The sequence below is a fragment of the Aplidium turbinatum genome, chromosome 6 (genome assembly GCF_918807975.1).
Source record: "Aplidium turbinatum chromosome 6, kaAplTurb1.1, whole genome shotgun sequence".
Classification (NCBI taxonomy): Eukaryota; Metazoa; Chordata; class Ascidiacea; order Aplousobranchia; family Polyclinidae; genus Aplidium; species Aplidium turbinatum.
In genome coordinates, this window is record NC_137477.1 from 12677633 (window position 1) to 12704437 (window position 26805).

A 26805-nucleotide genomic window follows, 5' to 3' on the forward strand; every position below is an offset into this window, starting at 1 on the left:
ATGTATCAATTTACCTTTTTCAAAAAAAGTTATAAAATTCTGATTTTGTATGCTTGGATGCACATTGCAGAAAAAACGTGACATGCCCTTGAAGCCTTATCAATCAACTGTCAAATGAGTTTGGTTTCATCTTTCAGGAACTTTTCGTTAATTTTTCAGACGAGAATAATCATGAGTTAAAATTTTTACGAAAATACTCAAAAAACACACTTTTACAATTTTATGCCATAAAAGCACGAGTTAGCTGCATGGCGAAATTTTTGTAGGCATTATTTTCACAGATCTTCCACCTAATGACAATATTTTTGACTAATATTTTTTGTACATTTCTGTAGAGGGGGTGTATCAAATTACCTTCCGTATCAAATTACCTTCCCTTCCCCTAAAGATCATTACCAGATTAAGTGGCTGTCTGGGTAGGCACGATCCACGTTGAATTACTGTATTTCCGATAAAGCATTCGAGTGGTATCTGATTGATGTATACCGATGTATTAAGACTTAAACTTAAAACTATGTAATCAAAGTCATACAAACTATCTCATAACTTTTAATACATGAAGTTTACGGGCGGAAGTCGGTATGAGCGACAAAAGTCTGGGTCACAGACCTTTACGCAGCTCCAAAATAGGCAGTTGTAAAGAGAACCACAACAAACATGTTAAAGTAGATTAACATGTTAAACCATAGATTTTAGACAGACTATATCAACGACAGAGTTGAAGTGTTACCAGTAAAAGTTCCGCTGAAATATTTTACTGTCTGAAGCACGGTCTCAATTATTACCTCCACGTGTATTTCCCAATCTTCATCAGCAAGAAATAGGTTTTTACCAGAAACTGCCATTGCTTTTCTTGTATAAGCATGAAGCTTCCGCTCCCAGATGTTTAAAATTGTAAGAAAGTGTCATTTTCTGTTTTGCCAATGGAAAGCCAGTAAGCACCAGTCATGCGTGGCAAGGCAGACGCATGATTTTAACGCCGCTTTGGTTTGTTTCATTAAAATCGCTTTTTTCTTTTTTCGGAGTTTCTCGTCTACGTATGTAAAGTCTATGGTACCATTGATGGTATTTCATCTATGCCACTACGGTACTTGGTTTTGCTTCCATGCCATGCATAATGTCTTTTATTTCCCTTGGGTTTGTTTGGTAAATGCATATACTGATTCTGGACATTGTGAACTGAGACAAATGTCAAGGATCGGCAAATTACGTTGAAACAAGATAGGTTGATGTTTAATAAAAGTGAAAGAAGGTGGATGTTCAGACAATTTGCCGTCCGCTAGGCTACATGCTTCTAGAATTGAATTGTCAAGTAAGTTAAAGTTATCAAATTGGGCTAGGCTGAAAATCTTCTTTAATTTCAATTTAGATTATTGTGTTTTTGCTGGCAAATAAACAAAAACATACAAAACACAACTAACACATACAAAACACAACAAAAACAAGCATGACAAGGATGGTGAATTATATTGAGGATCTGGCAGTACTGGTTACAATACCAAAATACCAACATCTCGTGACCATTGTCTATTCCTGATCTGATAGTGGTGATTGGTCTTGGTGATGCTTGACTGGTTTATTTTTGGATCTGCGTCAGCTGTAGGTTAATGTAATAGGTTGTTGACCAGTCAAATTCTCTTGAAAGTGTAAGAAATACGCTAGCTTTTGTCATGTCAGCACAGGGATATCTTAACACTCTGTGTAAATATATCCTATCTTTAAGTGTCAACATCAGAATTAATCCAAATGTTTCAATATTATCTTACTAGCCTAGAGATGGGCAAAATAGAATACCGAATATAGAATAACCGGTTGTGAAGCCTAACTGGTTTCAAAATACATACTGTATCAAATGGGATGACGCCACTACCACCCAGTTGTTTGACGTCAAAAACCTTGCGTTAGCCCAGTTTGTATAAATTCTCTCATTAAGTGTTTCACTTTTAGATCGATTTGGTGCAATCTGGCATAGGAAAAAACGCACAAGTTTGGTTGTTCGCATTAAAGAGATCTTTCTTGTCTAGCGCTTTGTAGTCGTCACAGTCTTGCGGAAATACGTACCAGTTTGCTTTGTCTTAGCTTTTACTATGCCAGTACAGTGTCATGGACGGAGTCGCTGATAGCAGTTTCCGCAAACATTTTAAAAGGGTTAGGATTAGGGTATCGGTTAGCTGTATCCGCAAACAAACAAACTGAAAAGATAGAGAGAAAAAAATAGAACATTCCTGATCGCAGTTTCCGTTTTTCCGCAGATTCCACAAACATTTTAAAATTTCCGGTAATGATCCTAAGAGTTTGCCGAAGTCACTGATTGCAGTTTCCGCAAACATTTTAAAAGGATTAGGGTTAGGGTGTTTCCATAAACAAACAAACTGAAAAGATTGAGAGAAAAAATAGAACAAAGCCGAAGTCGCTGATTGCAGTTTCCCTTTTTCCGCAGTTTCCGCAAGCATTTTTAAATTTCCGGTAATGATCCTAGTCGCTGGTAGTGATCCTAGTCGCTGATCGCAATTTCCGCAAACATTTTAAAAGGGTTAGAGTTGATTGGAGTTTCCGCAAACATTTTAAAAGGTTTAGGGGTTAGGGTTGATCGGAGTTTCTGCAAACATTTTAAAATTTCTGATGATGATCCTAAGAGTTTTTGTTTGTTTGCGGAAACTGCGATCAGCGACTTCAACTTTTTTAAATTTTTTCTCTTGATCTTTTCAAGGTACAAACTGACGGTATGAATTGTTCATGGTACGAATTAGGTTGTATTCGTCATGGACGACTTGTTGAGCTGTGGGATTGAAGATGCTACATGCAGTAGTGAAGATGAATCAGCAAATTTAGCTTCCCCACCTTCAGTAATAGCTACCTATCTCGCGTTGTTGAAAGCATCCACTACGTCTGTGAAAACGCCCTTGTTTGGTGGAAAGCAAATGAAAACCAATTTTCTTGTTTATATCAGTTAGTTTCAAAATATTTTTGTGTACCTGTACACTTGTACAGTGTACATGCCACATCTGCTTCTTTAGAGAGATGTTTTTCAAGTGCAGGTTTATCTGCCACCAAGTTGAGATCCCGTTTGCCTGGTGAACATTTTAAAAGCCAAAATTTGTTACACCGCAATAAGCAATTTTTGTGATTTCCTTTTGAATATTTTGCTTCAAACTGCCACAGCATGAAGCAACACTAAAATATGGTAATTTATACATAAATCTACAACACAATTTTGCTCCATAATTTAATTTTAAACACGCTACTGTAGGCTACCCTATAAAAAAGTTACCTGCACTTTAAATTTAAAATAAAATGAAATTACAATATTAGAAATTGTTGATAATGTGTTTAGCTTGTGTTTTCATGTTTCAAATACATCTTTGATAACTTGGAGCAGGTCTACAAGTCTCTGCCCTGGTAAAAACTATGTGACATCATAGTCAGAAATCGATTTAACATATAGTGTGAAACTACTTTACCTTTGCAATAGATTAAGTTTCGCTTTTTGCAGCATGATTGTTCCCTACTTGACAATGTAGATATTAACGACCTGTTTTAGCCGTATGCCACCGATGTCGTCTCCTGGACACGCCCAGTGTTGGGCGCGATAACAATAAACGAAAAATGCCTAAAGCGATAACGATAAACAATAAATCAAAAAAATGTTAAGCGATAAACGATAAAATTATCGCCGACAATGTCCGTCAACGATAAATTTTTTTCTCTTGATTAGCGCTGCCCCAGTGCCCCATCCCATGCAGCACAAACTGTTTTCATCAACATGACGAAAAATCGAACATAATAAAGGGTAAAGGGACAAAACGTTTTGTAAGTTATGCATGAATAGAATCGCAACAGCGGCAGTGGGTATTGGTCACAGCGGTAAACCATAATCTCTTCGTGGGAAAATTGTAACGTAAGATTCCCGAATCCGTTCGTCTGTATGTAATGACCGAAAAACAAATACTCTTTTGAAACGTCTTTTCAAAAAGTGTATTCCTGTAAAATTAGCCCGCGGCTATCGAAATCGGGATGCAACGCCGTACACCTCTAAAAACTGTCACTACAATACAAACTACTTAGATAAAGACGGAATTTTTGTCCAGCTAGCAAGCACTAAGCAAACAGTTAAATGTGCGACTAACTCTCAAGCAACCATTTCACGAATGACCAGAATAGATATCAATATCTCAAATTCACGTACGTAGTACTGTGACGTAATAATGAAAGACATTGTCACGCAATTCAAAACAGGTGTTCAAGCTGGTGATCCAATGTTTCATGTTTAAACAGGTTTCAAACTGAAACAGGTTTAAACAGGTTTGACACAAGTCTTATGAACGATGGTGCAATTTTGGCACATTTTCTAGCAACTTCCATGACATAATATTCAGTTAGGTTAAGTAGACCATAACGGTTTTTATATGACGTTTGAAATGAAAATTGTTCGTAACAGGTATCGAATCTTCAACCTCTTGATCTAGAATTTGTTGATAATGCGCCCCCCGGAAATCGGCGCGTATGTTTTCATGTTCTTTCCACTTGTGTATGGATCTGAAATAAAATTTATCGGCGATAGACGATGACTGAAAAAATAATTGAGCGATAACAATAGGCAATAAAAATTTATCGCCGATAATGCCCATCACTGGACACACCCCACCCAATGTCGTCCCACGTCATTGTCCTCCTTTGGAAGCGGTGTTGCCAAATGTTGTTTTTTGTCTATTTAGACGTAGGTAAAACTTAAGGTTGTTCGAAACAAACTTTTTAGTACTTTCTACTTTCTAACTACTTTCTAGAAATTTTTTGCCACCTTTTCCTTTTTTTAGCAAACATCTGAAAAAAACAATTATTATATAGTGATTTCCTTATCCGTGAATTTGTTTTCATAAACATTTAAAGGTTCTGGTTTTGTTGTTTTTGAAGAGTGTACCTTACCTTTCTACTTTACTTTTGCTTTACCGTTCATAAACTTTAAGCCATGTGTCTTGGTTGATTCCTGTTTATGACATCATGGTATTTTTTACCACAGCGAAGACTTGTACACAAGTTCCCTTAACTTTTACAGCTAGTGCCGGGTGAAAAAGGTATGATGGGAGTTAAACATTGGTAAATAGAAATATCTGTAGTGTACAATGCAAAATGGCATGCTTAATAGTAAAGTGTTACCAAGTGCCAAGCAGTCTTACGATGATATGTACCCTGCTCAAGGTAAGATGTCTCCATGACAAGCTGGCCTCCATCAGTTGTCTTGCATCAGGTCAATTGCGTCAGAACATCCCGATCCCTTAAACTTTATTACCTACGATACGAGCAATGAGCATAGAAAACTTAGATTAAAATAGTAGCAATTTTAGTTGGTGTTCATTGTGATAATAATTATGATTACATTTAAGTTATTTTGGCAGCCGATTGTAGCATCGAATAGACAGCGATAGACACGTGTTTCGCCCATGAGGCTGGGCTCATCAGTATCGCACCGTATTCTTGCAAGAATACGGTGCGATACTGATGAGCCCAGCCTCATGGGCGAAACACGTGTCTATCGCTGTCTATTCGATGCTACAATCGGCTGCCAAAATAACTTAAACGTTTAATTGGAGGTCTTTATGGCTAGCGTGGAAGCTACACCGTTCTGGTTAGCGAAGCGTTACTGCTGCTCGCTGTGCTAGTGAGTAATCAGCCTTGTGCTGATAGCCGGGAAGAACGCCTTTCTTCAAATTATGATTACAATTAAAAATGCGACACAAAAACAGCTGGGAAGTACTGAAAAAGTACTATCAAATGAGACACTGCGAATTTGAATTGATTTTACCAAAAAATGTGCTTTTAAGCTGTATTGAACCAAGGTCCTATGGGATTCGGCATGCAAATGCAATGGGCAATTGGGCATTGGGCAAGCTATGTGAGTTGACAAAGCAATAAGCTACAATGCTATTTTCATTTGTATAATATAGATTTTAAAAAGTAAAAATTGGCTACAGACTTAGGATTAATTTTCTGTGACAAGGCCAACTTTTGTAAAGTCACAATGGAAGCAGTTCCAAGACTGCCGATGCTACGGGTTGAGATAAAGGAGTTACAAGAATACGGTGGCATGGATTGGATGGATGGATCTACTGATGGATCAAGGGATATGTTAAAGACTGCTATTAAAGATGAGCTGAATAAGGTACCAGTAATTGTTGAATATTCAACTTTAATTGTCTTATTTGTTAATAGTGGTATATATTGCCAGTGAAAATGTATTGTTGACTTCAGTTGTATTCTTGGCATGGTTTTAACTTTTAATTATCAAAATGGCCCATGACTGAGAGAGTTCAAGGTCAAAATTTACAGTGACCTAATAGGAATACGCTTGAAGAAAAAGAAGTGCAGACTTGTCTTTACATTCAAGTTATTATGTAGATCAGTATTTATAATTATATAATATATATAAATGCATTCATTGTTTAATTTGTATGTTGAAGCATTTGAATTGAGCTTTAAAGTTTTATTGACCACATCTTGATTTAATTATCAAAAGTAATGCTATCTGATCTATAAAGGTGCTACGGTATGTTTTTATATGATGCTTATTGCTTAATTTGCAATAAATTTTAAATATATTTTAGACGAGAAATAAAAGACGATGAAGACATTAAATATTTTTAAAGGTTTCATGTCTAATGTCTATGTTTCAAGTATGTTTAATCTTTCAGCACATTCGAAACAATTATTCTGATGATCCAGAAAAGTACAAAGATTGTGTGGCCAGCTTTCTTGAGCTTCAAACTTCTGCATATAGAGCTGTACGTTCCCCTGATTTTGAGGGTTGCAACATATTGAAAAAATACTTTGGACAGTTGCATTACATGCAAAGTCGTTTTCCTTTCAGTGGAGAAAACGCGTTAAATGTTGCGTTTTCCTGGTAAGTAGTTTCTTTATTAATTGGTCTAACTTAATTTAATAAGACATCTTTGCTGGCTTAAAGTGCCTCTTTCTTGTATCAAACTTTGACATTTTAACATAAGACTATAACACTTTTCAGTTTTATTTTTAAGATAATGGTGCATACTTTTTATTGTCATAAGACTACTAGTGTCAAGATCAGTGGTTTCCAACCTTTTTGTTGTCACGGACCCCTTTAGACAAATTATTAATTCTGAGGACCCCTACCTAAATTTTGCCTGAAACTCAATTAACATACTATTGACTATTGCAATAATTATGCTACTCAACTACTGTACTGTGTCATATTGCATTGCCGTTGTGACTCCTGCTGCAAATATCAGGTTAAAAGTTGCTCAAATAAGAAAAGAATGAATTGTTTAAGAAATGTCAACAGTATTTGAATATTAAGGTGACCTAAAGTGCCATGCCGAAACTTTTTCAATGTAAGCAAATTTAATGAGAGAAATGAAAGTAAAAAAAATCGCTTTTCATTTTTTTTTTCCAAAATTCATCAAGGTAATCACAGACCTCCGAATGCTTTCTCACGGACCCCCAAGAGGTCCGCGGACCCGAGGTTGGGAACCACTGGTCTAGATTGTTGTACAATGTATATGATATACATTGCAAATTGTGCTAATAGTGTTGTTGACTTGTTTCAGACTTGATTGATGTGATGAACTGTTTAAATTGATTTTTTTTTACTTGAACTAAAGCACTGCTGTATCAGCGTGTTATTGGTACCTGCATTTATAGTTTTAAATATTTTAGTGATTTTTTTGTTTGTTTGCAGGGGTGATGCATTTTCTGGAGGTTACACTCAACACAACAGTTTTGTATTTGAACAAACAGCCATTATATTTAATCTTGGTAAGAAATGGAAAAAGCTTGTGAAAATTTGCAATTTCTGATTTGTACTTGAAGGTGAAATAAAAGTATCTTTTTCTCTGTTCAAATCAAAACACTCACAACAATTCCCGAAACATGTTTATCTTGAACCCGGACTATCAATTCTTCAGGGTTGATCTCTAAGTTGCCAAAACTGGTTTTGACCACTAAGCGGTTTAAACCTGGTTTTAAACGGTGAAAACTAGATTTAAACCGGTCAAAACTGGTTAAAACTCAGAAAAATATTTTTATGCAGTGAATGGTCGGCTACCTGGGCTATTTAGGAAATATAAAAGCGGTTGTGAGTTGTGACCATTTTGATATGCAGGCCTTGAAATAGCTGGCGGCCATGGCCGACTGAACTTTCATTAACGGCTGCCAATACCGACCAGTCCGACCTGTCAGGCAAAATTTGATGGCAAATGTTTTTCATAAAAAAAATTGTACTTCAGCTGGCTGTGCAAATTGTTCATCGTTCTACCAAGCATTTTTTGGTTCATCAGAAACTTGTTTTTAGAATTTGAATTTTCTCAATAATTAAAATACCCGTATTTTACGGACCATAAGGCGCAATTTAAATCCTTTTTTTTTCCTCATAAATTGAGCCGGTGCGCCTTATAAGCCGGTGCGCCTAATGTATGGATCAAGTAGTGCTTTATTGCCTACACTCAAAACCAGTACCGATACTATTATTATATAAATAAACCACCGTCTTACACAATAAACTACTGTAAAAGCAACTAGCAACTGTGATATTCACGAGGCCCATTTTTTCTTTTGCTCATTGTACTATTGTGACTTGCTTACATTTATTACGCATTTTTGTTTAATGAGCTTTACACGGTAACCCATACTCCTTAAAATACGTTGCGTTCTATAGCCCGGTGCGCCTTATGTCAGAACAAAAAACTAATCAAAGCAACTTATTGACAGTGCGCCTTGTAATCGGATGCGCTTTATGGTCCGTAAAATACGGTAACCAACTGATTGAAATATCAAAAATAAACAGAGAAATTGAATATTTTTTGTTCCAAATCCAGCATTTAGGCTATTGTTGATCAAAACAAAATATATATAGTTGAACATCATTACTAAACATGGAGGGTAATATTTTTAATTCAGTTGAAAAGCAACTTGATTCATATGTACTAAAGGGGTTTTGACGGTCAGTAATAGGTGGTGAAAACTGCCCGGTTTAAACCGATCAACCCAGCAATTCTTTATTTTACAATTATTGTTCAAATATCAGTATTATGATTAGTCTGCTCTCATGTCTTATGGTGGATGCTTGACTTGAAGACCTTGAATGGTCATTCCAGAGTTCCCTGTTGCTTCGACACTGCTATTGGTACATGAGCTTCTCAGTTTGTTCTGTCATAATCGGGGCTGTGGAGTCAGAGGTTTTTAGTTGTCCGGAGTCGGTCAGTTATAAATCGAGGAGTCCGAGTCGTATATTTTTTGCCCGATTCCACAGCCCTGATCATAACCACTATTATTTGCAGTTATGTTGTGGTTGCATTAAGAAGTGAACTCTTGCAGCAACTAATAAATTACAGTACTTCGATAGTGCTACTCTTACAACATACAAAAAGTGACAATTTGTTTTCTTTAACTTGTGCAGGTGCCATTCACTCCTACCTTGGATCTGTTGACAATAGAACCTCAGAAGAAGGCACTAAAGTTTCGTGCGTCCACTTTCAATGCGCGGCTGGCTTTTTTCAGTACCTTGCAGACCACCTTGATACCACTCTGTCTCCAGATATCAGCCAATTCATGCTGAAATTGTACATTAACCTCATGCTCGTAAGAACCTTTGCACTGATGGGTTTATTTATTTTTATTGCAAGGATGGATAAATTTCCAAAAGTTACACTTGTTGTCTGAATTGTGAAGTTCGATTTGAAAGTAATACTTTATGATATATACTTGAATTTCACAAAAAAAGGATGAAATATGACAAGTGTAATGCGACAGACAGCTTCTTAGAGAAATGTAACACTCAGTTAAGCAGAGTTGGCGGGTTGGAATATTTTTTTCATCTCCGGATCCGGTCCCTAAAATACTGTGACGAAATCATAGTCCAACCCTATTGCCTTTTGAACAACTTTCTACTTTCATTTTGCATTTGATGAGATGTCAGGTGATAACTGCCAATATTACTAAGGTTGTTCCACAACTTACATCATTGTTTATAAGCTATTCCTACATAACTTAAAATGCCTTAGGCCGATATTTTCAGCAATACATGCTGCATAGGCGTTATGTTATGTGATCTGTTCTTCATGGATTCTTATGTGATCTCAGGGGCAGGGACAAGAATGCTTGTTGGAGAAATCCATGCAGGATAACAGGAAGCACAGTATCATAGCGAAGATCTGCCAGCAAGTGAGTTCAATTCTTTCTGTGAACCTTTTCTTAGCCACTTCAAGGTTCGAAGGGCTCTGCTTCATCACCCTCAAGTAGTGGCGTGCAGACCACTCACACCATTTGGTACATGATAGATTGACCAATGCTGTTGGGACAGTGCATAACAAAGCGACTGAATTTTTAACACTTTTAAAAATGACTATTTTTTTCTTCTGTCGTCTTTGTAACTTTTTGCTATGTAATAAAATTAATTTGCGTTCTTCTGGTGACTATTTACTAGGTTACCTCGTGATGTTAAAGATGATAACTAGCTTTTTTTCCGACGTTTCGTCAGTCAGCACGACTGACTTTATCAAGGTGGCTAAAACAGGTTAATACAACCTGTTCAGCAACGATGGCACAACACAAAAACATACTGATAAAATGAGTAAAGTAAAGCAGCAAGAATCAGAATTAAAACACGCAACAAGATACCTAGAGGTTAAACTAAATGCAGTAAATGCCTAAAACCAGTAGGCTACTTCCCGCAGCGTAAATTTATCTATCTATTGGGCCACTGTCAAGAAACGTTGAAAAGACATCAGACAAGACAGAAAGCAATGGGATTAGCAATAACAATGGTAGAGAAGACGCACTGAGAATGGAAAAGGTGAAGCTAAAGTTAAAGTAATTTGTTGTACACAGAGGGGAAATTCTGACCATCTTTTTGGTTAAGAGCATGTTGTGCCTTCTGGTTTATGTACCATTTTTCTGTGAACAATCTTTTTGTATAATCCTTTTCAGTTTTAAGAATGGTGGCGTTGGTCCAAGTAATTTTATGGTCTGAGTTTATAGAGTGTTTGCAAAGAGCGGAATGCTCTGGACGTTGAAATTTAATAGCTCTTTGGTGCTCGTTGATTCTAGATTTAAGATCACGTTTTGTCTGTCCAATGTAGATTAAATCACAGTCATGACACGGAACTTGGTAGATCAATCCAGAAACTTCACCTTCTTTCATGGGGTCTTTAGCCGAGGGAAGGTATTTACCTATTGTCAGATAGGGTTTCATCGCAACCTTGATTCCTATGCCATAGAGGATACGCTGAATTTTGTCGGTTACCCCCCTTATGTAAGGAAGACAAGTAAAAGATTTATAAGGAGGAAGCGAAGGTTTCGGTTTGGGTCGCTGTATGCAAGCAAGTTTTCGTGGAAATCCGTTGAGCATTAAAGTGTTGTGAATGTTTTTCTTGTGGTGTGAACGTTCAGAATCATCCGTTATGTGTGTGTCCAGTCTGTTGTACAATGTTTTGGCCACTGTGAGTTTTTGATGCTTGGGGTGATGTGGTGATACATCACCCCAATCACCCCATCACCCCCCTTGGGGTGATACATCACCCCAAGCATCAAAAACTCACAGTGGCCAAAACATTGTACAACAGACTGGACACACACATAACGGATGATTCTGAACGTTCACACCACAAGAAAAACATTCACAACACTTTAATGCTCAACGGATTTCCACGAAAACTTGCTTGCATACAGCGACCCAAACCGAAACCTTCGCTTCCTCCTTATAAATCTTTTACTTGTCTTCCTTACATAAGGGGGGTAACCGACAAAATTCAGCGTATCCTCTATGGCATAGGAATCAAGGTTGCGATGAAACCCTATCTGACAATAGGTAAATACCTTCCCTCGGCTAAAGACCCCATGAAAGAAGGTGAAGTTTCTGGATTGATCTACCAAGTTCCGTGTCATGACTGTGATTTAATCTACATTGGACAGACAAAACGTGATCTTAAATCTAGAATCAACGAGCACCAAAGAGCTATTAAATTTCAACGTCCAGAGCATTCCGCTCTTTGCAAACACTCTATAAACTCAGACCATAAAATTACTTGGACCAACGCCACCATTCTTAAAACTGAAAAGGATTATACAAAAAGATTGTTCACAGAAAAATGGTACATAAACCAGAAGGCACAACATGCTCTTAACCAAAAAGATGGTCAGAATTTCCCCTCTGTGTACAACAAATTACTTTAACTTTAGCTTCACCTTTTCCATTCTCAGTGCGTCTTCTCTACCATTGTTATTGCTAATCCCATTGCTTTCTGTCTTGTCTGATGTCTTTTCAACGTTTCTTGACAGTGGCCCAATAGATAGATAAATTTACGCTGCGGGAAGTAGCCTACTGGTTTTAGGCATTTACTGCATTTAGTTTAACCTCTAGGTATCTTGTTGCGTGTTTTAATTCTGATTCTTGCTGCTTTACTTTACTCATTTTATCAGTATGTTTTTGTGTTGTGCCATCGTTGCTGAACAGGTTGTATTAACCTGTTTTAGCCACCTTGATAAAGTCAGTCGTGCTGACTGACGAAACGTCGGAAAAAAAGCTAGTTATCATCTTTAACATCACGAGGTAACCTAGTAAATAGTCACCAGAAGAACGCAAATTAATTTTATTATCAAATGCCTGGTGAACAGTCTCTCTCTGTTTTTTTTGCTATGTGTTGAAATTGTTGATATCCGCCATATTCTTGATCAAATAAAGCTTTTTTTCGTGAACATAATGTTGAATGGCGATGTTCGCTGTCTGCTGATGTGTTGTTGCATTTTTCGTAAAAATGATGATAGTAGCCTATCATACAAGTGACCTATCGCCTATTTAGAAACCTAGTTGGAACATATGCTACTGGCTTGTATTGTGGACTCTGACTTTAATGCTCATCATTTCAAATCACTTATTTATGTTGACGCCTATGTTTGAAAACTAAAGAAAACATTGCTTAAAATCTTTATTGTATTATTATACACCCCATTTATTTTCATGTCATTTTTAGTGAACTGCGCTAATACATATGACCGAATTAGACACTACTTTCTGCTGTCAAGTTTTCTTCATCTCTTTAAAAGGTTGTGGATTACTATCAACAAACACTGAACAGTCTCAACCAAGCGGAGGCCAAGGAGCTGATGGGGAATGCCAATAAAGCGTGGACCAGATTGCTCTCATTTAAAATCACTTTTTATACTGCTGTTACGAAGGTGAACAACCAATGCATTCTGAGACCTTTGCAGTCGTTTTTTTTCTGGTTTTGATAAGTCTTCTTGCATTGTATGACCAGTAACCAAGCTGGATGCTGTGATGTGCGTGTTTATTTGTGTGTAGAAATTCATAAATCCTTTTGCAAACGTTGTAAAAAACGGCGACTTAGCTAGCCGGCTGGCTTTTTTTAATAGCTTTGCTTGTGCGTCTTGAAACTGACTATAGTATTTTGAGTGGTTTTAGCACTTTCAAATGAAATTGTTTTGATGTTGTATTGTTGTTTTCCCTGCACGTTTGGTATTCTAATCCGGGTCTTCAAGAAGCCGGATAAATATTTTCGGTTAAATCAGTGAGTTTTTGTATAAATTTAGAATGATGTTAGCCTTGTCGTTTTTTATGTTACTGCAAAACAACAAAGCTAACCACATATCCTTAGTTCAGAATTATAAAAGACTTTCTGTTGAAGCACTGCCACTCATCTGTGAAAACCAGCCTGGGGAAAACTATCAAGATCACTTTTTTATAACGTTTTTTTCTTTCTGAATTTCTAAACAGTATTATCTTGGTAACGACGATTGGGAGCAAGAGCAGTATGGACAAGGCCTATCATACTTTGCCGCAGCGTTAGAGTCGTACAATGATGCTGTGAAAGTCGCTAAGAACCTCAAGGGTGACTTTCGTTCCAAAGCTGACGACGCCTTGAAGTACTCAGCTGATGTGTTTGGCGGAAGGTGAGTGTGGCTGGTTGACCAAGTAGAAATTTTTTTATTGTTGAAGATTTTCTTTAACAATACGCGAAGATATGAGTTTGAAATTCAAAAAAATAACTACTGCTGGTGCTGGCTTAAAATAACTACACAACAGCCATCCTGCGAATTTTACAGGCATAACAGCGCAAAGAATGACAATGACTTCATCTATCACGAGAAAGTCCCTGACAAAGCCACCTTATCTGGTGCCAAAGGGGCATCTTTGGTCAAACCTCTACCATTTGACCCTTCCAATTCAGGAGTGACTGGTCCAGACATATTCAGCAAGCTGGTTCCTCTTGAAGCACATCTCACCGCTTCTTCATACAGGCAAAAAACTTTGTTGTAGGCCTAATAAAAATTTGAATTTCATTGCAAACATTTTTTCTTTTCACAGAGTTTTTACTTTTTCTGTGTTATCGTTAATTTGTACTTCGTCAATCTTCTCTTTGTCTAATACGAGGATGATTTTTATCCGGAGAGAAATTGTATTTGAACTGATCAAATATTCAAAATTTGTCTCTTTTGCAATGGTTTTGCCAAGTGGCGGCCATATTTTGTTTCTCTAAAGACGAGTGCGTACTGCGTAGTTCTGAGGTTATAATTTGTATGATGATAACTTTCTTTTTTTTAAATTTTTCACAAACATTTCCTTCCCAATAGTAAGATTTTTTGTTAAAATTGTCATTAGGCTGAAGATAACTACTAGTTTGTTGCGACAAATGAAATACAGAATCACAACAGATCAATAAGTAGTCTGCATTTTGTTCATGTTGTTATTTGATTTTACCTCTCCAGTGAAGAGAAGGCCAAACTACTTAGACCCATCGTCGCCGAAGTTGAAGAAAAAGACTCCACTCTTGAGTATGTCACAACACATTTTTAAAATCATCGTGTCTGTCTTGTAAACATTTCTATTGCTTTTCAACGCATTTTCCACAATAAATCCAAAATGTGGTCGTCTTTGATTAAATTTCTAAAGCGTGTCAAACGGAATAGCATGCAGCACACAGCACCATCCAATTCTTTCACAATATGTTTCACATATTATAGAGTTGTATTAAATGTGTTCGTATGAAACAGACTATTGTTGAAACCACTTCTTTTATGAATGCTATTTACAGCGTGTCATTGCAGTACAGCATGAGTGGACGACCACCAGTCCACCACCGTGGAAATTGTATTTGAATTATCAACTCTCCCATTTGGATATTTGATGACAAATCACTACCAACGTTTGGACAATTGATAGTAGCGTAGCTATAATAGAACAAATCTATTCAAAAGTCCAGTGCACAAGTGTGAGTGTAGCTTCATAGGATGCTTTCTCGGTTCTGAAATGCATTAATCGGCTTTTCTTTTCACCACAGACAATACAAACGCGCAATTGAGCTTGACCCAGACAAATTGATTAAGATCGATGATGAGGACCGTCTGGATCCTGCTCTGGTTGAACACTGCGCTTCTTTGAGTGTCGATCAGACTCCTATTGTCGAACTGACCAGGGCGATGAAAGGTGACTTGTTGAGTTTGTTTCTTTTTCATTTTGAAGTTCCCAGCTACATCATCAAGGTTGTATTTGCGGACATAAAGTAGAAAATGTTGTTTGGTTGCTTGGTTAGTATTATCAAGTGGAAAATTTTATATGATTCATACGGTAAACTTATGATATTTGATAGTACTGGTGTACTAAATTGAATGCTTTGAATGCTTCGCGAATGTTTTCGTTGTTTCGAGGAAAAAGATGATGCAAAAACATGCGATTACTAAACATTGAATAAATGTTTTTTGGCCGCTGTCGAGCCAGCCTGGCACAAGATGTTGTATTCGATGTTATCAATAATTTGATTTTATTCAGAAATGCCACGATCATTTGAAATGTCCTTAACGTTACTAGTGTGAATATTGCCGGTCATGTTTTGATGATCATCCATGTAAAAAAAAAAACGGTTGCTTCTCACTTGCAATACCGCCACGAAAGACGTTCCGCTCTGCCAAATTTTAGGATTTGATTTGATTCGAACGAATCATGAATATTATCACATTATAAGTTTTGCTGGGATTATAATACTTCAGTATTGAAGTTTCTCAAAGAAATATTTCTTTGTGTTTGTCTATTGTAGTTAGATCTTTCTTGTTTTAACTTCTTGAAAAATCAATTGTGATGGGTGATGTCACATTGGAAGTAAAGCTGGCTAAAGTTTTTTTCTTGCTTGCTATAACCTGATCTGTAGTTACAAGAAGGATAGTCCACATTTAACATTTGCTGCGTTGTAATATCCCAGTTTTTAAAGTTATGATTGGGTCTCATCATGTGAATATGACTGCCTAGTACAAGCACCACCACAGACACATATTACCACACAATTTTTATTCACAATAACATCACACAGGTTATTTTAAACCAGGGTTGTCGGTATTTTACCCGACCCAAAAAAACAAAAAAAAAACATAAAAAACCCAGAGCATCATATTTGTCCAATTTTTATCAGAAAATTGAAAAAATGAACCAAAGTACTACAAGGTACTTAAAACAAACTTCAAATTAGGACTTAAGGATGTGATTGTGAAGGAAATTTCCAAGGATAAATTGAAAACACAGTGGATATTTCTGTACACAAAAATCAAGTAATGCCACTTTGTACTACACTAAAACTCATTTATGCAAGAAGGCCTCATAGTTAAACAGCCCTAGTGCATTATTTCCTTGAGTTATGCCAGCATGTACTGTGAGTGAGAGGCACTTCATTGGTAAAAAGTAGTATTTGAGGTGAAATAAGCATGAATCTACCTTTTTTGCATCTTTTTTAAATAAAACCCGAAAAACCCTGTTTTAAACGTCCCTAGTCTTTCACTTACATGCTAGGACCGAAGCCTCTTAACCAATTAGCACGCTTTGCTGCTGATAAGGCAGTGGTCCCAATAAAAAAACCAAAAAAATCCCTTATGGTAGAGCGGTATTCTTCCATGACCTTCCTAGCGCTGGTGTATCTCATAGCACTACACACGAGTCTCTACCCCTCCGAAGATAACTATCAACCATTGTGCATCAAATGTCACATTTTTGTTTGGTTTGCAGAGCTATCTAATGTCTTCATGGATATCGACATGTTGATCAATGACACGGTTAGCATGGTGGAAAGCGAAGAAAGCGAGGCTAAGCAAGTTAAGGTAACATATTTTTGACTGATATAAAAGTTATTTTTATCTGTTCGAATTAAAGTGGGTGTCTTATGTCAAGAATTTGCTACTTTCTCTGCTGTAGGTTAGTTTTGTTTTCAACGAACGTACAGTACCTTATAGTCAACCGTTTTTGGAATGGGAAGGAAAAGACTGCATTTGCGTTTCAATTTAGCAAGCTCCATTGGTTTGCGGTTTTACTTTTCCAATGAATAATTCATGTTTTGAAATGAGCTGCAAGGCCTACGTACGGCGTACCGGTGTGGCTTTGTCGGATTACGGTTATGCGTGAAAAGTCCATTTTTGTATTGCACATTGTTTGCATAAATGTTAGACTATAAAAAATTCTCTATGACACATACAATATATAAAAGCAAAGTTACAATTAGAAGTCACTTTTTTATATTATAAATGTAGTTGTAATTTTAAGCTATTGCTAATGAGGACACAACCTTGTCTGTTTATGTAATATCCGTAGACAGTTTTTTGCATAACAAAAAAAGATGAAGAACATGTTAAGCCCATTGACGTTCCTCAGTGTCACATAACTGTGGCACTTCACACTCACGAAACTGGCTCATGACGTTTATATCTGTTGTTTCGTTAATCAGGAGCTCTGTGGGAAGACTGCCGAGTCCTTGGAAGATGTTGATAAAGTGAAAAAAGAGCTCCAAATCTGCAAAGATGTCCATGATGAAGTGAGTTCATGGACAATGGAGTTGTGTGCTTGATTCATCGGAATAATCTTTCCTGTTTGATATGCGTCCGACCATGTACAATCATATCAACTGTCTTCTCTCGTTTGTCGGTATCATTTCATCGCAAGTTTTCTTTCAACTTGATTGCTTTGTTTTCATAAGGGTATTCAGCGGACTATTTAAGGTCTTAAGTAAATGTGTAGAATTTACAAAAACGTCGCTGTAAAACCGGTGCTTTAAGCTATGGAAGCAACGCTCAAATAAAATTTAATAGTACTCTTTTTTAAATGGTGTCAATATTGATGCTTAAAAGTGGGCACTTTATAGCCGTTTTTGTTCACCTGTTGTAGTGTGGGTTACTTAGCAAAAGAGTTAATACTGTTTTTGATAATTGACATTTTCCCCAACACTGACAAGCTTAGTTTTGACTCTTTCATCTTGAAAAGGGAAGTGATATAATCTTTGTAATGTGGTCATTATGCCACTGCAGTCTGATGAGGCTGAGTTGGCTGTGAAAATGGTGTCGCTTTCAATCGTGAAAATATTAGTACAGTGTAGTATAATATTACCGACCTTTAATGGGAAGGAAATTGATAAAATTGAAATCTCCTCCTTGACCAGTTGACCGATTTATATCTCAGGCTGGCCAGATGAACGATGACCTCCACACTGTGATGAAGACTCATATTGCTAATCTCAAAATTGTCTCCGAGGGTCTCTCTGCCCTGAAGAAAGAATGTCAGCTGTCCAACACAGCCGAACTCATCAGTAAGTATTGTTGAAACTAGGTATAGTCACCTCACACCTATTAATCTATATTTTACTTCGAGTTTAAGCCTTATGAGAAAAACAATCCAATTTTTTCCCCAGCCGAAGAAGACAGAGAAGTAATTAATTTGATTGGGAAGCTGTGCTCAAAAGTGGTTGAGATGGAGGTTCAAAGACAGACTCTTGTCACCCAGCTCCGGACGCAATTGGAAGAAGATGATGTCACATCCGCTTTGATGACAAAGCCGGGAATTGATGCAGAGGTAAAATTCGATTGACTTATGCTTTAGGTGTATTTTTGTTTGCTGCCAGCGTTCATATGCCACCTAACCACAAATCAAGTTTTCTATGTTTCTGAGAATTTTTAATGTGGAACAATTCTGTATCAGAACCTGCAAAAATGTAAAGAACTTGCACCAATGCAGCAATTTTATCTTTTTGAAACAAAAAATGCTGTACCGCTTGGTGTTTGATTTTTAAAATAGATGGGAACAATTTCAATCCAGTTTTGCTTTTGTGATTTTTATCAATGTTTTCCTGTGTTGCCAATCACGCGTGTCGTAATCATCTTTATTAGGATTTGTTCCAAGAGGAGCTGAAGAAGCACGACTCCCTTGTGGGATACATCCAGCAGAACCTAGCAGCTCAAGAAAACATTCTAACCGCCGTCACGGAGGCGAATGTTCGCTATGCAAAGATAAAAAAAGTTGTAGAGAATCACAAAAATAAGTAAGTTCTATTAAAATTTGGTGTGATGTTCCATTTGAATCAAGGAGCGGAATGTAGTCAGATTGCAGTGCTTTAAAGTTTATCTTCCCCCAGTTTAGTGAAAAACTGTTGAACCAGCTGTCAAAAGATTAACGGTTTAATTTGGATTGAACTGAAACAGTCTCCCCCGTAAAAATCAGTGTATTATTGTGTAATGTGTATGCAGTAATAGGCACACTTCATATAAAAAGTATATGTATCTTCAATCCACTGAAGTCCATCATACACCATGCAAATGCCAGATGCTATGCTCTCTATTTAGATCACAAGTATCTCCAGAACAACTGTTTATTTGATAAATTGTATGATTCTCTTTATTCATCTGCGTCCGTCCCACAATAGAGGTGTTACTATGCTGAGCCGTTCAAACGCTGCGATGTTTTAACCTCATAATTGAAATCTTGCTGAAGTAAATTTCGTTCCTTCGCAGAGTCAATTCCAAGTGTGGAAATTTTCTCCACTCATGTACCGACTACACGGCTGCAGTTCAGAGATGCGGGGAAGGGACTGATTTCTTTAAAGATCTGTTGGGAAAGGTCCAGGAAATTCATGAAGCTATGAAAACTACAAATGAGAAAAACTCAAAACTAAGAAAACTAATCCTTGAAAAGTAAGCCACGACTCGGTCACACATTGGCGTTTGTTGCATATTTGACTGCTAAGATTTTAACATGGTGTGAATTGTCTGTCGCTACTTTGTTTGGTTCAATACCAGCGGCATATTTATATATTTAGCAATGTAAGTTTAAAAAAAAATTGTATCCCAGCCAGCAAAAGTTGTCGTTTTTACATCATTTGAACGTCGTGCGACGTTCAAATGATGTAAAAACGACAACTTTTGCTAGCTGGGATGACTTACACTGAGAATTGGGTTTGTAAATCATCTGTCAATATTTTAGTATGATATTTGTAACCCAGCATATCAGGTTAGCGGTTTGCATTGCTACATTATTTCACTTGTCTGCTTCATGTTGTTGAACCCATGCTGCGCTAAGGCAGAATAGTTTGTCACTGATAATAAAATTTAGCGTGTTTCAATCAATTTTAGAAAGTGACATTATTTTTAAATGTTGAAAAACCATAACACTGCTCTTGTCTCAAGTTTTATTGCCAGGTTTGTAATGACTTTTGACAGATTGCGACTGACTCTTTTCAGACATGAATCCAAGAAGCCTCCTCCTCGCCCAAGTGCTCCTAAACCTAATATATCTGCGAAACCAGCATCCAAACCTTCTCCTGGAACTTCTCTTTTTTCTTCCCAAGAGCTTGCAGACTTAGCTTCCGAGGACATGGATGAATTCAATGATCCGGCCTTTCTTCGTTACCTTCAGATGTCAGGCGGTCTTCCACAAGGTGCACATTTGACACCAATCATTTGATTTGTGGTTGTTTCAATGCTAATGTGTTCAACTTTTATCCGTATAATTTTTGCAATTAATGAAAAATAACCTAAACGGAGGACTGAAACGCTACCCAACCTTTAAGTGTAAAAGATGTACAAGAAAAGCTCAGCCCATAGAGGGTAGAACCATCACTGACATCTAAATAGACGATGAGAAGTTAGAAGTGGTAGATGCATTCTCTTACTTAGATGACATGCTCAGTGCTGGTGGAGGTACCGATCTCAGCTCCACCACTAGAGTGAAGACAGCATGGGCTAAATTCAGACAACTACTGCCCATACTCACCAACAAACATATCCCCCTTCTCAGTAAAGGCAGGGTCTACAACAGCTGTGTCAGGAGTGTGATGTTGTTTGCGAGCGAATACTGGGCTGTGACAAAAGAGGTACTTGGTAGAATCAAACGAAATGACCATGCAATGATGCGATGGATCTGCAACATCAGACCACAAGAGATCCAGTACACCAGCTCAGATACACTACTTGCTAGGGTGGGCTTGCCTAAGATCGAGGATGTCCTTCGCACCTCTGCAACAAATTCCACAACAGCCGATGCGTCAGATGCCACCAGAGCAAGCAATGCAACAAGTGCCACATCAGCAACCAACACAACAAATTCAACTGCTTTGGACATTGTTGAAAGGAGCAGCAGATGGATAAATCATTGCCGAGATGTGCCAGTTTCCAGCACAAAGAAGTTTGGACGTCCCAGGAAGACGTGGGCTGATGCAATAAGGATGACAGGAAGCGGTCGCAGATGACCAACACCTGCTGGACAACGAAAAATGTTCATTAAACTTTAGACTCGAAATGTTTTACCGTTGATTTTAAAGGCAAATGAAAGTATGGGGTAACAATTTGATACTGTTGTATTGTTACAGGTACTGTTAATTGCTCTAACCCATATAATAATACTAAAAGCTTTGTATACTATCACGTTCGATATTTTATGTTATTTTTGTGAAATCTCAACTTATTTTTATTATTTGTTTACTTTTTAGGCATGTCTCTTCCTTCTGCAATGCCCTCTTCAACGGGACGATCTTCTAACTTGCCGAGAAACACTACTCCATCGTCAAGTTACGCTGCTGCATTGTCCCGATCATTAGCCGCTTCAGTGACTAATCCGCCACCCATTCCAACAGATCAGGGATCGATTGTACATCCTTTTCCAGATCGCCAGCATGCCGTTGTAAGCAATTATCAGTCTCCTGGGCCTACATCATTGTCTAGTCACGCAAACGCTCACCCCGTGAATCCTAATTTCCCCTCATCCAGAGCCAGTCCACAGCAACCCTATCAACAATTGTCCCAGCGAGTTGATCAACCACATGCAACAATCGATTCTACAGCTAGTTTTCAACACCAGGTTGTGGAACGCCATTCTCCTGCTTATGGTATGGTTGTTTCTAATCCGGAATCGGGAATGGTGGGCCAAAGACCAATAATGACAACTCAACAAATGCCCTCTAGCTCACAGACTTTGGGCGTTGCACCACAACAGCCTCGTTTGTCTTCTCAGGTACCAGTTTCACAAACCTATTCTGGGCAAGCACAACCTATTTCTCAAGGATATCAACCACCCATGCAATCGTCTCACCAGACCTCACAACAAGTCTACCAACAGCAACCAGTGAACACTTATGTTTCTGCTGGTTCCAGAAACCACGAACCACCGCAGCAACCAGTGTACCAGATGCCACCGCAGCAACCAGTGCACCAGATGCAACCACAGCAAACAACAAAACCAATGCCACTTCAGCAACAAATTCCACAACAGCCGATGCGTCAGATGCCACCAGAGCAAACAATGCAACAAATGCCACATCAGCAACCAACACAACAAATTCAACAACCAGCGCATCAGATGCCACCACAGCATCAGATGCCACCACAGCAAAGAACAATGCAGATGCCACCTCAGCAACCGGAACAACAAATTCAACAACAGCCGATGCGTCAAATACGAACACAACAAATTCCACAACCAGCGCACCAGATGCCACCACAGCAAAGAACGATGCAGATGCCACCTCAGCAACCAGAACAACAAATTCAACAACCAGCGTATCAGATGCCACCTCAGCAAACAATGAAGCAGATGCCACCTCAGCAACCAGCACAACAAATTCCACAACAGCCGATGCGTCAGATGCCACCACAGCAACAAATGCCACCTCAGCAACCAACACAACAAACTCAACAACCAGCACGTCAGGTGCCACCACAGCAAACAGTGAAGCAGATGCCACCCCAGCAACCAACACAACAAATTCAACAACAGCCAATGCGTCAGATGCCACCACAGCAAACAACACGTGAATTTCAACATCAACCAGGCCAACCATTACAGCAGCAGCAAATAGTTCAAAATCCTGAGCAAAAAGGACACAATCTGTCTCCGCAAGTTCAACATCTACCACAGAACCTCCAGATGCAACAGCAACAAATCAATCAACCTGGACAACAAACAACACAGACATTAGGACAACAGCAACCACAGCTCCAAATGTTGCACCAGGTACCACATCCACCAACGCACCAATCATTTCAGCAGCCAAGACAGCAGGGTGGTTTGCAAGAACAGCAACATTTACACAGTGTCAACCAACAAACAAATAAACAGCGGCAACTGAATCCATTGGGTCAACAGCCTAATCAATTTCAACAACAACCAAATCAAAGAATACAACAACCAAATCAACTGGCACCGCAACAAAATCAACTTAGACAACAACCAAATCAACTAGAACAACAGCCAAATCAATTTGGTCATCAACCAAAGCAACTAGGGCCACGACCAGATCAATTGAGACAGCAACCAGATCAACAGGTGCAACAACCAAATCAACAAGGGCAACAACAAAATCAGGTCGGGCTACAGCCAAATCAACTAAGGCAACAGCCAAATCAAGAGGGGAAGCAGTCAAATCAACAAATACAGCAGCCGATTTCATATGTGCAGCAGCAAAATAGTCGACCAGCACAATACCCTTCACCACAACCAGCGACTCCAAGAATGCAACAACCTATTCAACAAGACCAACAGCAGCCAAGTCAATATCAGCAACATGCACCACGGTCACAGCAATCAGAGAATCAACAAATGCCACTGCCTGGTTTTGGAACTTCAAATCCACAAACATACCAACAACAACATGGCCAGCAGCCAACAGCTCAACTTCCCCATCCCTCGCCACAACAAACCGTCCGATCCACCCAATCCCACGTGCCCAACCAGCAGGCTCCCGTTCAAACCTCTCCGAACCAAGTTGGTTTTGCTGTTTACAATCAACCAACACCAGCCCCACGTCAACAAACCATTCTTTCTAAAACAAATCCGATCCCACCGGGACAACAACTTCATTCTATTCTTCGACCTAGTACACTCCAACGTACTAGTTACCCAAATTCACCCTCTCATTCTGCTCCAAAAAATTCTGCCCCGTCTCCTTCTGGAGGTGATGTGTCAAAAATTTCTCAACCTTTATCCCCAACTGTTGTCGATGGACCCACTATGATATCCCCTTTGGAACCCACGAAACCTAGCGATGACTTGGAGGGTCTAACGTACACTCCGTCGCAGCTTTTGCGAACAACCAGTACTTCAGCTGACGAACTTTTGAACGCCAGTCCAGAATCAGTGATAACCGCCTCCCAAGAAGCGAAATCGGTAACTAGTGTGTTTGTTTTGTAAAAATCAATTGCTGCTACTTCAATTTCGTATGATTTTTTATGGCCCTTTGTTTTGGTTTCTTTATTTGTTCTCATTTATTTTTAACATTGTCTGCGGAAAGGTTTCAAATGACAATCTAAGCAAGTTGTTAGTTCTCGACCAGATGGCGTTCACTCCGTTACTTCTCTTTTCGCAAGAGAAGGGTAGTTTTGGCCAATATAAATGGCAGCTTCACATACGCTTTTGAATGCCATCATAGGAGACCTTATCTCTTGAACTATTAAAGTTGTCTTGTTGGCTGCTTGGCTGAGTGGTGAGAACGTCTGCGCAGCGCTCCAAGTAACGTCGGTTTGGCACCGCCCCAAAGCACGCGGCTGTTTCTCGGCAAGACAGTTAATGACATGCCAAAATAATGGGAGCAGCTGACTAAATGTCTATGTTTTTTTGCTGCTTTCTATTGTTGAGTTACATCTGCGATCACAGTATACCGTATGTTGTCGCAATGCCATTAACCTTGCTCTATTGTTCCGTAGCTTTTGGTTCCAACAAAAGCGGACAGCGATGAAATAGTCGTCACTCGTATCGAGGGAATCCCGTACAACTCCGAAGCGGACTTGATGAAGCTGAAGACCGACACCGATTCCTTTCAACGTCGGGTGTCCGCCCTGCTCACCAAAGCATCAGGATCTCTCTGTCAACTTGACAAGTCAGTTGCATGCAAATAAGTGTTAAGTTGTTACACGACATTCTGACGTGAGATAACTGACCGCGAGGCTGTTTGACGCGAATTCAGTTTCAAGCAAATAACTTACAAACAGTTGTTCTCATGCGTAGCTCAGTGGTGAGAGCGCTGGGTTGTCGCTCGAAAAGTCGTCTATTCGATCCCCATCATAAGCAACCTTTTTGTCTTGGCAAGGCTGTCGATGACATTTCTAAAATCAGGCTCAAGAATCGATTTCCATGCTTTCCCGTCCGTGGCTTAGCGACTATAAGTTAAAAATAAGTCCAAAAAAATATTAACCCATCGCAATTTTGTTTGAATGTTCTTGTAAAAATATTAGTCTTTAATTCTAGCCTTGGCAGCCAATTGCAGAAATGCAACAGAAGTATATATTTTTCATGGAATTCAAACTTTTGATTCCTCAATGTGTTTTTCGAAGAATTATCCACACAGTGAAATCGCTGGACAGATTTGGTTAGATGTACGTCACCCAAATAGGCGCCATTTTCGCTGCGAGGGTTGGTGACAGTAGTTCTTAACTTCTTAATAAGTTCTAACAGCCAGTCTTTCAATACTAACGTACAGTCGTACGCGTACATATAAAGTAATTAGAATCGTTATGTCGTTTACTTTTTGTTCTTTTTTTACCATTGTTTGTGCGGTGTCCGACAAATTGTTCGTCAGCAATTGTTCGTAAGCAATTGTTCGTAAAGCAATTGTTCGTAAAACAATTGTTCGTAAAATTAATTCTTCGTAAAGCAATTCTTTCTAAAGCATTTTTTCGTGCATGCAGTTAAAATTTGATGTATACGAAGAAATGCTTTACGAAGAATTGTTTTACGGATTTCATTTTACAAAAAACAGTTTACGAACAATTGTTTTACGAACAACTGCTTACGAACAATTTGCCTATAACCGTTTGTGCACTATATTTTCCAATGAAATCTTTAAGACCACAAAACCATTGGATCCATTGTTATAATGCAGTACTAGACAAGAAAAGCACCTACCTTTTTGTAACTCTGAGTGTAACGTACCGCAGAGACTGGAAGCAACTCTCTGAGCTGCAAGAGAAGTCTGCTCGTCAGCTATCCACAGCAATCGGGAGATGCTCCTCCTACAAAAACCGCTTCCAGGACATCCTCCCCTTTGACCAAAACAGGATTGTTTTAAACGGCGCCAAAGATGATTACATCAACGCAAGCTTAGTGGACGGAATTAGCCGATATTGCCCAAGGTTTATTGGTGAGAGAAATGCTCAATATTTTTATACTTTGTTCAAATGGTGTCCGCTTATTACTTTTCTGCTGATGTAGAAAAGTTCATTGTCTTACACGTAAAGTCTTCTTGGAAAGCGAAATTCTGGCAGCTTTTTATGTTTCTCCGAGATTCGAACTACGGATTTCGGCGTTGACATCGAGGTTGGAGATTCGAAAGGTTTGTTTTCACTTGAAACAACGTTTCCGGTCGTTGTCTCAACAAAATGGATTCCTATCATTGTTTTGCGTAATTGCTCACGGCTGTGTTTGAACCATGGCCACGTGGCTTGATCTGGATTTTAACGCATAAAGCAGGGGGCTTCTTGTCTAAAAAGATTAAGAGCCAGTTGACTATACTGGTAGTGGTTTAGCAATGTTTTTTT

The 26805-nt window shown here is 38.5% G+C and overlaps 1 protein-coding gene across 1 annotated transcript in view; it reads left to right on the forward strand.

The window, feature by feature from the left end:
- The first annotated feature begins 6016 nt into the window (after positions 1 to 6016).
- LOC145771879 (tyrosine-protein phosphatase non-receptor type 23-like) overlaps positions 6017 to 26805 on the forward strand; it is a 28708-nt gene continuing 7919 nt past the window's right edge. The window contains exons 1-20 of the mRNA XM_082583629.1: positions 6017 to 6157; positions 6687 to 6895; positions 7709 to 7785; positions 9425 to 9606; positions 10108 to 10188; positions 13069 to 13200; positions 13757 to 13932; positions 14086 to 14280; positions 14749 to 14814; positions 15321 to 15466; positions 17030 to 17121; positions 17742 to 17828; positions 18470 to 18596; positions 18699 to 18859; positions 19174 to 19325; positions 19795 to 19974; positions 20521 to 20717; positions 21768 to 24439; positions 24976 to 25148; positions 26206 to 26408. Of these exons, the coding sequence (XP_082439755.1) occupies positions 6017 to 6157; positions 6687 to 6895; positions 7709 to 7785; positions 9425 to 9606; positions 10108 to 10188; positions 13069 to 13200; positions 13757 to 13932; positions 14086 to 14280; positions 14749 to 14814; positions 15321 to 15466; positions 17030 to 17121; positions 17742 to 17828; positions 18470 to 18596; positions 18699 to 18859; positions 19174 to 19325; positions 19795 to 19974; positions 20521 to 20717; positions 21768 to 24439; positions 24976 to 25148; positions 26206 to 26408 (5449 nt within the window). The remainder of the gene's footprint in view (positions 6158 to 6686; positions 6896 to 7708; positions 7786 to 9424; positions 9607 to 10107; positions 10189 to 13068; positions 13201 to 13756; positions 13933 to 14085; positions 14281 to 14748; positions 14815 to 15320; positions 15467 to 17029; positions 17122 to 17741; positions 17829 to 18469; positions 18597 to 18698; positions 18860 to 19173; positions 19326 to 19794; positions 19975 to 20520; positions 20718 to 21767; positions 24440 to 24975; positions 25149 to 26205; positions 26409 to 26805) is intronic.